At 40.6% G+C, this 13,276-nt stretch overlaps 1 protein-coding gene across 3 annotated transcripts in view; it reads left to right on the forward strand.

The window, feature by feature from the left end:
- Positions 1-9,798, forward strand: part of FAM234A (family with sequence similarity 234 member A) — a 66,673-nt gene extending 56,875 nt beyond the window's left edge. For all 3 annotated transcript variants that reach the window (XM_051968594.1, XM_051968606.1, XM_051968600.1), the window contains 4 exons: positions 432-507; positions 7,249-7,389; positions 7,630-7,732; positions 7,926-9,798. In XM_051968594.1, the coding sequence (XP_051824554.1) occupies positions 432-507; positions 7,249-7,389; positions 7,630-7,732; positions 7,926-8,134 (529 nt within the window). In that variant the 3' untranslated portion in view covers positions 8,135-9,798. The remainder of the gene's footprint in view (positions 1-431; positions 508-7,248; positions 7,390-7,629; positions 7,733-7,925) is intronic.
- The last annotated feature ends 3,478 nt before the right edge of the window (positions 9,799-13,276 follow it).

The following is a 13,276-nucleotide window of genomic DNA, read 5'->3' on the forward strand; positions in this document are numbered from 1 at the left end:
TTGTTAAATGATAGGCCAAGGTTACCAAGCTAGGAAGTGGCAGTGCTCAGATTAGACCTGGATCTTCTAAAGCCACCACCCTCTTCATTAGACTGTGCTGCTCACAGTGCCGAAAAAGGAAAGCCATTAAACCTGCTGCTGCCTAAAGATGGGTTGCCTTTTCAGTTCAACTTACCAGAGAGAAGTTCTGCTGCCACAGAGTACTGTTTGCTTAGGAACAAAGAATCTTGCATTATCTTGCCCAGGGAACCATCTCTTTGCAATGGAAGTTCAGGCATTCACTGTAATCGGGCATTTGTTTTAAATTGCTGTATAGGCATAGTACAGGTTGGCCTTGAGAATCTGCTGCTGTGTTTGTTCCTAGGTGTTAGTTACTTCTCTGGCTTTCTTTAGGAATCTCCATTTTGAGCTCCCTTCTTTTATCCTTCCAGAAAACCAGTCCTTGGCTACTACAAACCAGGGGAACATGCTATAGTCCTTGAAGCTGGAACCGGTTTCCAAAGAAAGGTTTGAACCAACTCCTTTGCTCAGTCCTCTCTTTCTCTGAAGCTTGAGGCAGATAAATCTGGGCAGCCAGAGTGTGATGGGATCCAGTATATTCGTTGGATAAGGAATAAGAGACCTGCTTCTGGGGTAAAAGGGGCCTGGGTGATGAAGGGAGGAAGGTGCCAGGCAGAAAAGGCAAAAAAAGATGGTAACCCAGGGTCAGGGAAGGATTTGTTGTGCTGTGCCTCTTGGGATGAACATAAAGATGGGCAGAGACAGTACCCTCTGTTAGCAGCATTTTCCTGTGGGTCTTGGTGCCAGTTGAGACTACCCAGTCATGATTTAAATATCCACAAAGATCAGGGGATATGAGGCTTGTGTCTTTCCTGCTTCCAAGTTGGAGAAATAGAGGAATAAGAGAAATACTGTTAGATGACAGGTCTCATGTTGTCGTTCTTGACAAATGTAAAAAATGAAATAATGTCTCCTAACAAGGTGTATCCATTTAGTGAGGGAAATAGTAAGTACTTGCTCACCATCTGTGTGACCTTGGGCAAGTGACCCTGGCAAACCTTGTTTGCCTCAGTTTCCTGATCTGTAAAATGAGCTGGAGAAGGAAATGGCAAACTACTCCAGTAGAATTATACATAACTAAAAACAACTAAACAACAAAAATGGAAGTGCAGTGGTATATGAACTAGACTTGTGTTCTTATTGTCATAAGGTACTCTCTCTACCACTGCAGGTGGTAGAACTTCTCTGAAGCTTAGCATCTTAAAGAGGTGCCCAAAGGAGAGAAAGGTCAAGTGCTTTGTCCAGGATCACTCACCATCATGGACCTCAACCCCAAAGGATTCTTGGCTTCGTAGTCAGTACTTTATCCACAACAGCACGCTGCCTCTATTTATATATAGATATGTAGGGAATAAATACTAATTATTAAATACAAGGTGGTTTGGGGGCAATCAGGAAAGGCTTCACTGAGAGGATAGTTCTTCAGATCACTTTGAAGGAAGGTCATGTTCCTGTGAGGGAACTGAGGGCATGGGGTGAGCCAGCACACAGGCATGATGACGGGAGAGAGCCGGGGCAAAGGAGGGATAGAGAGGAGGAGTGCTTTGGATGCATAACATCCCTGCAAAGCAGGGATGGAGCTGACAGGGCCTCAACAGGACTGTGTTGCTGTTTCCAGAAGCAGCAGGAGCCCCTGGAATGGAGTCAGGGAATGTACCATTTTGATAGCAGCTTGTAAAATATACTGGAGGAGAAAGAGACGTGGTGATGTAAGACCAGTCAGGAAGTGTTAGCACATCTAGGGAAGAGGCCCCAAAGAAGGTAGAGTTGTGTAAGCAGAGGCCAGGATGGTTCCGAGGGTTACTGGGGAGGGGACGAGACAACTGATTAGTTAAGCCTGATGCCTGAGAGTGAGGAGGCATGGGTCATGCCCAAGTTATGGACCTGGGTAACCAGTGCAATTGTGCTGCCTTCCCTTGAGATGGAGAAGGAAGGACTTCAGCTGAAATTTCAAGCAAAGTGGGAGATTGAAGAGGAAGAACAGGAGCATTGAAGGGATGGAGACTGCTAGTGAAAATGCCCAGAGTTTGGGAGTACCCTCTGGGATGCCTTGTCATTCATCACAAAGTGCCTGCAGGAAGGAGGAAGGTGTGTGAAGAATCCAGGGAAGGCTTTGAAGGACATTCAGAAGATTTTATATTTGATCCTGGAGATAATAGGGAACCATTGGAGTTTTTTGAATAGAGAGGTGACTAATAATAACCAGTAACATTTATGTAGTACTTTAGCATTTATGAATCACTTTACAAACATTATCTCTGGACAGGTAGTTTGATATTTTTATACTCATTTTACAAATGGGTAATTAGCAGACAGAGGTTAAGTGACTTGCCTAGATCACACAGCTGGTGTCTAAGATGGGATTTAAATTCCAGTCTTTCGGAATCCAGGTCCAGGTCAATTGTGGCTATGTTGACTTTGAAATGCCCAATAGGTCATTGGTGATGCAGAGCTGAAGCTGAGGATTCTTTAGAAAACTTTTAAGTGGGGCAGCTAGTTGGTGCAGTGGATAGAGCACCAACCCGGAAGTCAGGAGCATCTGAGTTCAAATCCGACCTCAGACACTAAACACTGCTTAGCTGTGTGACCACTTAACCCCAATTGCCTCAGAAAAAAAAAAGAAAGAAAGAAAGAAAGGAAAAGAAAACTTTTAAATAGATTCTGTGTTGTCCATTATATAGAACAGAATTTCTTTGGCCTGGCCTTTCAAGGCTTGCATGGCTATTCAGACCATTGCTCTTTATAGTCTCTTTGCCAAACATAACCTTTGCCTTGTCATACCTGGCCTTTGCTCAGAATGAATTCCTACTCATCATTTATGTTTTTTTAATAGAAACATTTAATATTAATTTTTCCAAATACATGTAAAGATAGTTCTCAGCATTCATTTTTGTTTCTTATTTTTCTCCCCCTCTTTTTTACATCCCCCCTCTGATATAGTCTGATGTAGGTTCATTATGTGCAGTCCTTTTAAACATTTCCATATTTGTCATGTTGTGCAAGAAAAATCAAACCAAAAAGGGAAAGATAACATGAGAAAGAAAAAACAAACAAACAAAAAAAGATGAAAATAGTATGCTTTGACCCACATTCAGTCTCCATAGTTCTCTCTCTGGATGCAATTGGGATTTTCCATCCCAAGCCTGTTGGAATTGCTTTGAATCACTGCATTGTTGAGAAGAGCCAAGTTCCTCACAGTTGATCATCACATAATCTTTTTGTTAATATGTACAATGTTCATCTGTTTCTGCTCACTTCACTCAGCATCGGTTCATATAGATCTTTCCAGGCTTTTCTAAAATCAGACTGCTTATCGTTTCTTATAAAACAATAATATTGTTACCTTCATATACTATAACTTATCCAACCACTCTCCAACTGATGGGCATCCACTCAATTTCCAGTTTCTTGTATAATCATCCTTTATGTCTTAACTCATGGACCCATTTTGACCTTATTTTGGTACGAAGTATTAGATTTTGATGAATGCCTACTTTCTGTCATACTTTCTACATAAATTTCAGTTTTCCCAGAAGTTTTTTCAAATAGTGAGTTTTATCCCAGAAGCTAGGGTCTTTGGGTTTATCAAACACTAGGTTACAATAGTTATTGACTATTGTGTTTTGTGAACCTAACCTATTCCACTGATTCACTACTTTCATTTTTTAGCCCGTACCAAATGATTTTTATGAACACTGCTTTATAATTTAGTTTTAGGTCTGGTACAAATAGGCCACCTTCCCTTGAATTCTTGACCTTTTGTTCTTCCAGATGAGTTTTGTCATTATTTTTTTCTAGCTCTCTAAAGATTTATTAAAGTTTTTTTATTTTCAAAACATATGCATGGATAATTTTTCAACATAGAACTCTTGCAAAACCTTGTGTTCCAATTCCCCCCACCCCCTTTCCTCCTATCCCTTCCCCTAGATGGAAAGTAATCCAATATATGTTAAACATGGTAAAAATATGTGTTAAATCTAATATATGCAAACATTTATACAATTATCTTGCTGCCCTAGAAAAATCAGATTAAAAAGGGAAAAATGAGAAAGAAAATAAAATGCAAGAGAACAACAACAAAAAGAATGAAAATGCTATGTTGTGATCCATACCGGTTCCCATAGTCTTCTCTCTGGGTGTAGATGGCTTTCTTCAGTACAAGATCATTGGAACTGATCTGAATCATCTTATTGTTGAAAAGAGTCATGTCCATCAGAATTGATTGTTGTATGGTCTTGTTGCCATGTATAATGATCTCCTGGTTCTGCTCATTTCAATCAACATCAGTTCATGAAAGTCTCTCCAGACCGCTCTGAAATCATCCTGTTGATTGTTTCTTATAGAACAATAATATTCCATAACATTCATATACCATAACTTATTCAGCCATTCTCCAATTGATGGGCATCCATTCAGTTTCCAATTTCTGGCCACTACAAAAAGGGCTGCCACAAACATTTTTGCACATGTGGCTCCCTTTCCCTTCTTTAAGATCTCTTTGGGATATCAGCCTAGTAGTAACACTGCTGGATCAAAGGGTATGCACAGTTTGAATACCTTTTGGGTATAATTCCAAATTGCTCTTCAGAATGGTCAAATCAGTCCACAACTCCACTAACAATGTATTAATGTCACAGTTTGCCCACATCCCCTCCAACATTCATCATTATCTTTTCCTATCATCTTAGCTAATGTGACAGGTATGTAGTGGTATCTAAGTGTTGTCTTAATTTGTATTTCTCTGATCAATAGTGATCTTTTCATGGCTAGAAATGGATTCAATTTTTTCATGATATTTGTTCATATCCTTTGACCATTTATTAATTGGAGAATTGCTTGAATTCTTATAAATTTGAGTTAGTTCTCAATTATATTTTAGAAACGACCTTTATCAGAACCTTTGAACGTAAAAATGTTTTCCCAGTTTATTGCTTCCCTTCTAATCTTGTCTGTTTTTTAACTCAATGTTATCAAAATTATTTATTTTGTGTTCAATAATGAATTCCAGTATTTTGGTCACAAATTCCTTCCTTCTCCACAGATCTAACAGGTACACTATTCTTTGCTCTTCTAATTTGCTTATAATATCACTCTTTATGTCTAAATCATGAACCCATTTCGACTTTATCTTGGTATAGGATGTTAGGTGTGGGTCAATGCCTAGTTTCTGCCATACTATTTTCCAATTTTCTATGAAGAAGTTTTGGGGGGAGTTTAATAGGGCAGTGACTAAATAGATTAATTTAAGTAAAATTGTCATTTTTATTATATTAGCTTGGCCTGCTCACGAACAATTCCAGTTGTTTAGATCCTACTTTATTTGTGTGAAAAGTGTTTTGTAATTGTGTCCATATGGTTCCTGACTTTGTCTTGGCAAGTAGAAGACTCCCAGATATTTTATATTGTCTACATTTATTTTAAATGGGATTTCCCTTTTCATCTCTTGCTGTTGGGCTTTTTTGGCAAATATAGAACTGTCGATGAATTGTATGGATTTATTTTATGTCCTGCAACTTTGTTGAAGTTGTTTCTAGTAGGTTTTTAGTTGATTCTGTAAGTATACTATCATATCATTTATAAAAAGTTTTTTCCTCATTCCTTACTCTGATTCCTTCAATTTAAGAACATTTCAATTCAACATTTCTGGTACAATGTTGAATAATAGTGGTGATAATGGGCAACCTTTATCACCCCTAAAGTTATTGGGAATGCTTCTTAGCTTACTACCATTACATATATAATATTTGCTAAGGGTTTTAGATATATGCAACTTTTCATTTTAAGGAAAATTCCATTTATTCCTATTCTGTATGTGTGTGCGTGTGTGTATGTGTGTGCGTGCGTGCGTAAACTCATACAATAAATAATAAATCATAATAATTTATTAAAGGTTTTTTACCACTAAACCCCCCTACCCCCCTTACTAAATTTTATTGCTTCCGTCAAACCCCAAAACCAGATGATAGGCCTTTAGCATGGTATAAATACCGCGGAGAAATAGGTACTAAACACATGTAAACAGTAACTGAATTTTTATTTTTTTTTTAAGAATGGGGGTTGTATTTTGTCACATGCTTTTTCTGCATCTATTGAGGTTAACATGTGATTTCTATTAATTTTGTTATTGACATGGTCAATTATGCTGATAGTTTTTCTGATATTAATCCAGCCCTATATTCTGGTATAAATCCCACTATGGTAATAGTGTATTATCCTGGTGATAAGTTGCTGTACTCTCTTTATAAATATTCTATTTAGTATTTTTGCATCAATATTCATTAGGGAAATTGTCTGTAATTTTTTTCTCTGTTTTGGCCCTTTCTATTTTAGGTATCAGCACCATATCTGTTTCACAAAAGAAATTTGTTTACCATCATTTAAAATCCAGTTTTCAAGTGCTACTTCTTCCAGGAAGTTTCCTTTCCTCTGTCCTTTTCACTCATCTCTCTCTCCTTTGCTCCCAGCTTTCTAATTCCCTGCCTTACTAAAAAGCATCCCAGTAGAGGACACAGAACTGGCCTCAGACCCAGGAAGACATTGCTAGAGATCCCTTTCTGACACAGACAAGACTATTTACTTCAGAAATCATTTAACCTCTCAGTGCTCCTCTGGCAGCTTCTCTGTTGCAGAGAAGACACTGATCTGTCATGGTGGAGGGACTTTTTTTCCACCTGGAAATTCCATTTCTCCTGTATGAAATCCCTCTGTGCCCATGGATAGGTCCCAAGATTCACCTACCACGTTATTTTATATTATTTGTGAATGTGTCATAGCCTTTTTTGGCAGTAAATCCCATGATGGCAGAGGTAGCTCAGACATTGGAATCAGAGGCTTGTATTCAGATTGAGCTTCCCTTATACATTTCCTAGTTCCATGACCCTGGACAAGTCATTTCATCCCTTTTTGCCTCCATTTTCTCCACTGTAAGATGGAGATGATAGTATTTGTACCTGTTTCCTAGGGTTGTTGCATAAAGTGGAGGTGATAATAGATCCTACTTTGCAAAGTTAACATCACCATCTTAATCCCAACTTTCTATCCTCTGTCCCAGAGCCCCACTCTGATCTCTAACATGTCAGGAGCAGCTCCATGTGGGCAGTCATGGGCCCAGACTGCCAGAAGCCCCATGAGCTGCCCCCTCCCATCTTGTGTAGACCCTGCCCCCAGTGCATCTTCCTCTTCCCTCAGATCTTGATTGTGGACGCCCCCTCGGGAGACATCCTTTGGAGCCTCACCCTAAACTCGTTCCCAGGGATTCCCAAGATAACTAGCGTATCAACGGCGGATCAGCGTTCTGCCTTTTTCTTCTGGGACAGCAGGAACCAGACGGTACGAGCAGAGTCTGCGCTGGGCCTGGCCTCGGAGTCCCTGGGTCAGGTCCCAACTCTGCCACTTTTCTTGTGCAAAATCAATGATCTTTAAGGTTCCCTCTAACTAAAGTATCTGATCTCTTTGGGTGGCAGGAAGGGAGCAAAAGGGGGCCCCAAGAAGTGCCCAGGAGGCCAGAATGTGCTAAGATGGACACCAAGCACATTAAGTATCTCTTGACTTTGGCTTTTGTTCTCATAGGAAACTGGTGACTACCAGAAAACCCTGTATATGTTCCACCCAATTTTACCCTATGTCCTTTTGGAACTTACCAAGACTACCAAAAACATTGTGGCCTTTAATGGTAAGTAGAAACCCTTGCTCGAGAGACCTGGATGCTCATGTCTCATTTCCCCTTTGGTTTTCATTGTTGGCAACCTGAGATGGTGGGCTTTCCAGGGAGAAAACAAAGGGCCTTTGGTGCAGGACTGGTGGGACGGCTGGTTTTCTAGGGACCCCAGAGAAACCCTTGACCCCTCATGTCTCCCCTACTACAGTGATATTTGAGCAGAAGCACCATGCTTCTTACGTGCTGCTGACTGGGCCTACCGGAGCGGACCCGCCTGGCCAGGTGTCTCTATCAAAGGAAAAGTTGAAAGAGAGCGTCCTAAATGCTAAGGTGATCTGGCTGGGGCAAATGAGGCCTGAGAATGACCAGGCCATTAAGGACGTTTTTTATGATCTGAGATACAAGAGGGAAACATGAACTTCTCCTCAGCAGTGAGAACGGAATCTGGTTTTTCCCCTCTTGTTTTTCTTCCTCCTCCCTCAGAAATCAACTGAAAACTTTTCAGCTATAAAACACAGCTATAAAAATCCAAGAAAACTCTGCTTTTCACATGTTCTCCAAACTGACCTATCATGTGCATAGGCCAGAAGTGTACTTGCCTTCTCTTGTGGAGACAGAATTGGAGTCATTTATCCCAGGTCTTTCTCTGGGTGCCTTACTCTGAGCCTCAGATTTTAGATGGCATTTTGTAAGGAACAATTGGGAATGGTAACTTAGGGAAAGTTTAACCCATTACACCTTTAATAGCATTTAATCCCACTTTCTTCATTCCTTTGCCTTTGGTAAGGGAAGGGGGATTTTTCCTTTTTGATTCTCTCTAAGGCTTAATATCAGTTCTCCAAACGGGTTCTCTCCCATCTTCTCATTCACAGCCATGGCCAAAAGATATGCCCTTAATTCTCTAAAGACAGCCTTATTAGGCCATGCCCAGCCCTCCAAGCGAAAGATGAGGCCATCTACTTTACTGGGGCCAATTTATTTCATTTCTGCTAAGATTTCCTCCTTGACAGCATATAAAGTCTGGGGCTCCTGAGTTAGGCTGAGGGAGGTGGGATGCTTTCCTGATGATTTTCCTATCTCTTGTCAAGGAGCATCTCCATGTAGCCAAGCTAGAAGGAGCCCCTGAGTCCTGAGAAAGGAAATAAGATAACATATGGAATGACAAGTACTGATGCTTTGAGGAAATTCTGAAGCAGAAGATAATCTGGGGCCCAGACCATCCCTTCTCCAGCTTTCCCAAACTTGCTGTGGAAGTACCTCTGTTCAGATAGCAGCATCCCCTCGATTAAGATCCAGCCCCTGTGAATAGATGTCAGCAGAGACACCTTTCTCCTGCTTATAGCCCCTTAGATTGTATTCACCTCCAGAGTGGCCCTGGACTCCAAGTCTATTTTGGTGGCTGTTGCATTAGCTCCTCTGCTCAAGAATCTCATCCCACCTCCAAACCCTAATGCAGGGAGCTTTCTTTAGCTTGGTCCAGTGGCAAACTTCAGGAGACCTTTGGACTCAGTCCTGGGCATTCTGAGATGGTGGTGAGGAGACAGGGCTCTAGAAACTCCAAAGTTACAGTTTGCAGGGGACAGCACTGTTCCCATCAGCTTGCTGATGAGCAGGAGGTGATAAGTCTCTGTGTGGCTATGCACTGAGGTGAAGCCAGTTATTCACAGGATTCAGTGGTTTTAAATCTATACATGTGGGATACTTGTGCCATAAATTCCAAATCATCCCCAGCAGAGAAGACACACATTCGGGAAAATTCTTTACACCAGCATCAATGAGACACAATGGCTTTCTTGGCTGTTTTATTTCTTTATGAAATCAAAGTGAACTGTATTAGTCATCTGCTAAGTCAGAAACGTGAAGTCAACAATGGCTACTTGCTTAGTCCCTCAGGGCCAGAGCAGCACTTCTACATGGAGGCTTGAGATGATGGCCTCCTCCCCCATACTCAGTGCCTTAGAGAATGAAGGACTGACTTCGGTGCCTTGTTGATTTTAAGCCCCTCTCAGGGCAGCTTAGGACCTGCCCTAGATCACAGAGCTCGACCTTTATAACTTAATACAAATTATTTGAACACTGCAGTCTCCATTGGTCTTTTTCAGTCAGTGTTTTTGCTTTGTTTGGAAATGCCTCCATTGTGGAAGTGGACCTCTCTGGGAATGTTTTGCAGTGGGACAGATGTAAGATATGGGCCCAGCTCTCACTCTTTGCAGACCTGCCCTTCAGCCTGGATGAATTTTGATAATTTACTTCCTGAAAATATTCTCAGGTCCATGTTCCCCACTCCCACTCTTAAACTGTTAAAATCCTCTCTTTACTTCAAGGTCCACCTTGGCTTTGTTCCCTCTCTACAGCCTGCTGTGATGATCCTAGCCAAAGAGGATCTCACCTAAGTGTCTCAAAGTACACTTATTCGTTTGCATGTTTTATTCCCATCTAAAGATTATTGAATCACAGTTTGGGATGTTTACAGGACTGTGTTGATCCACTCAGCATCTCCTGCAAAATTGTTGAATTGAGCAGTGAACTGGTCCTGGAATTATTCTCCTCTGATAAGAGACCCACAGAGGCAAGAGAAAGGAATTTCTTAGAAGTGCCTGTGCCCTGTCACCCACTCCAGGCTCTAGGAATTCCCCTGTTACTGCCTTAAATTCAAGTAGAGGACCTTGGAGAAGGTGTCCAGCTGGTTACTTGGAAAAGCCACCTTTCACCTCCCCAGTCACTGCTCCTGCCTGCAGCCTGGGAGGGCGAGGCCCACCTTGGCTCCTCACTCAGCTTTCCTTATGTTTCACTTGCCACATCTGTGAATCCTTTTGTTCATTCTTACGAAGAACTTTGGCTTCCTCCTGCTGAGCTTTATTTGCTTTATATCCACCATTATACCCAGTGCTGGAAATAGGCCTCTGCCCCAAACCTTGCCATTCTGCTTTTCCCTTGAGCAGAACAGGGCTCTTTAAATGTAGGGGTATACGCAGAACTCTGTGTCTCAATGTAGAGCGTTGGAGCTGGGGGGTCCATGCAACTTTTTGAAGTGGGCCTTAGTAAGCTTGGGATAGGATCTGTGTAGTACTAAGGCTGAGGCTTCATATAGACAACCTGAGTAATGAACTGTAGGCTTTCTTTCTGCTAATCATCTTCCATGTTGTTCACAAGGGAATTCAGGTGAAAGGGGGTAAATGATGATAATAGCTGATATTTAAATAGTGCTCACCATGTGCCAGGTACTGTCCTAAGTGCTTTACAGTTATCTCATTTAATTCCCACAAGAATCCCGAGAGATTGGTCCTGTTATTATCCCCATTTTGCAGATGAAAAAACTAATGAGGCAAACAGGTTAAGTGACCTCCCAGGTCTTACAGTAAGCATCTAAGGATTCCTGATTCCAAGCCCACTTCAGAATGCCACAAAATGAGGTGTAACTATTAATGAAGGCGAGCAGTGGTAAGGAGAATGAGAATGAGGACCAGAATAGGGATGGAAGTCGGATTGCAATTGCATTAGGCAACTTCAGATGAGACAAACATACTTTACCTTTGCCGATCAACACTCACTGCAACTTAAAGCACCAAAAGTTTCAAGTTTCTTGCTCGACCAGGTCTTCCTAACTCTAAAGCCTACTTTTACCTTACTAAACCTTGCAGTTGTACAGGGTGAGGAGAACTGGGGTAGTGGATAAAGTCAGGGAAACTTGGATTTATAACCCACCTGCATTAACATAGGCTGGTTACTGCTCCGAATCTCAGGTTTCTCATCTGGAAAACATGGGTGATAAAAAGCCTTTGCATGAGATTTGTATTATGCTTTTGCAAACTTTCTAAATCATTGGGTAAATGTGAGTTATACAAAACTCTCATAGAATATTTATCTTCCTGTCATGGACAGATAACTTCTATCCATGCTCAAAGGGCAAGTAGGTCTTCCTTTTTAGAAGAAAAGGTAGTGAACGAACTTGAAAAAATGCTGCAATGATAGGAAAGAGAGAACATTAATATTGGTTAGTGATTCTTGCCATTGATCCTAGAGAAGTCTGAAATGTTGGGAACCTCCAAAGCTGTCAAACCCAAGGATTGTACCACCCAATTAACAGTGCCACCAGAATTCATTGCTAAGGACTACTGAGTCGAGGTTGCAAAAGTGATAACCTGACAGGCACAAATGAGTGGTCTTTTTCATTTGTCTGTCAATAAACAGAAGGCAGAGTCTTCGGAAGAAAAAGGTAAGTTCTCAGCAATACAAAAATCCAAGACAACTCCAAAAGACTCATGATGGAAAATGCCATTCACATTCAGAGAAAGAACTATGGAGTCTAAATGCAGATGGAAATACTTTATTTCTTTTTTTTTTTAGTAGTATTTTATTTTTTCCAAATACAGAAGCATACTATATTTCCCTTTTTTGTTTTTTCTTTCTCATGGTTTTCTCCTTTGATTCTGATTCTTCTCTCACAACATGACTAATGTGGAAGTATGTTTAACATGATTGCACATGTATGACCTATATCAGATAGCTTGCAGTCTTGGGGAAGAATCAGGGGAAGAAGGGTAGGAGAAAAAGGGGTCAAGGGAAGGAAGGTGGGAGAAAAAATTGGAACTTAAAAATCTTATAAAAGTGAATGTTGAAAACTATCCATACATGTAATTGGTCAAAAACAAAAATACCATTAAGTGGAAGGAAAAAGAAACAGGTAAGTTTAGAAAGTAAACAACTGGCAAGGGAAATAGATTTATATTTCTGGATCACAGGTTAAAATATAGGAATGATGGGCTCTTGTAAAGGATGAAATTGACCTAATGGGACTAGTAAAAATGGAGCTTTATAGAGACAGGAACTAGACCAGTGATTTCATTCACATAGGTAACTTCCAGATAAGGAAATTCCCTCTGTCAGTATATGTTATCATCTGCATTTTATAGTTTTAGAGAGTTGCCTGTGGGCACTGAATGGTTAATGATCAGGATCATACAGTATGTGTCACACTTAAACCTAGGTCTTTCTGACTCTGATGCCTACTTTATCTACTACAACAGTGGTGTAAATAGAAACAGGGCCTGTGGGCTTTGTATCGACTTAGAAAAACACATATAGACATTATTTATGTTCTGATGTATTTTTATTTTGTTAATATTTCCTGATTCCATTTTAATCTGGTTTGGAGGAATGTTGGGCTGCAGTTCCCTATCTTTGATACTTTGTAGTACCCCATGCTGCCTCTCTCAAAAGAGATTTAAGTGAAAAAAGAAAAAAAAGGATAGGAGGAAATCCCCTAATTACCAATAACAGCAGTAGAGCTACCCAGAAGTACACAAGAGATAAAATCCAAAAAAGGACTAGAAATGATCCATGGGCTCGGAGGCTTTTGTACATCAGATACTTTGAGGGCAAAGACAAGAAAGTGATAATAAAGGAAGCAAAATTTGATTATGGGTCACCACTGAGACTTGATAGGATGAGACTTGTGAGAGCCTTTGGAAAGATTCAAGAGGATCAGTCTGGGTAAAAAGGGATGGAGATAGAGGGTGGGATAGAGAACAGCACTGTATATTATGATATCTAGCCTAT

Source organism: Antechinus flavipes, chromosome 1, assembly GCF_016432865.1.
Source record: "Antechinus flavipes isolate AdamAnt ecotype Samford, QLD, Australia chromosome 1, AdamAnt_v2, whole genome shotgun sequence".
Lineage (NCBI taxonomy): Eukaryota > Metazoa > Chordata > Mammalia > Dasyuromorphia > Dasyuridae > Antechinus > Antechinus flavipes.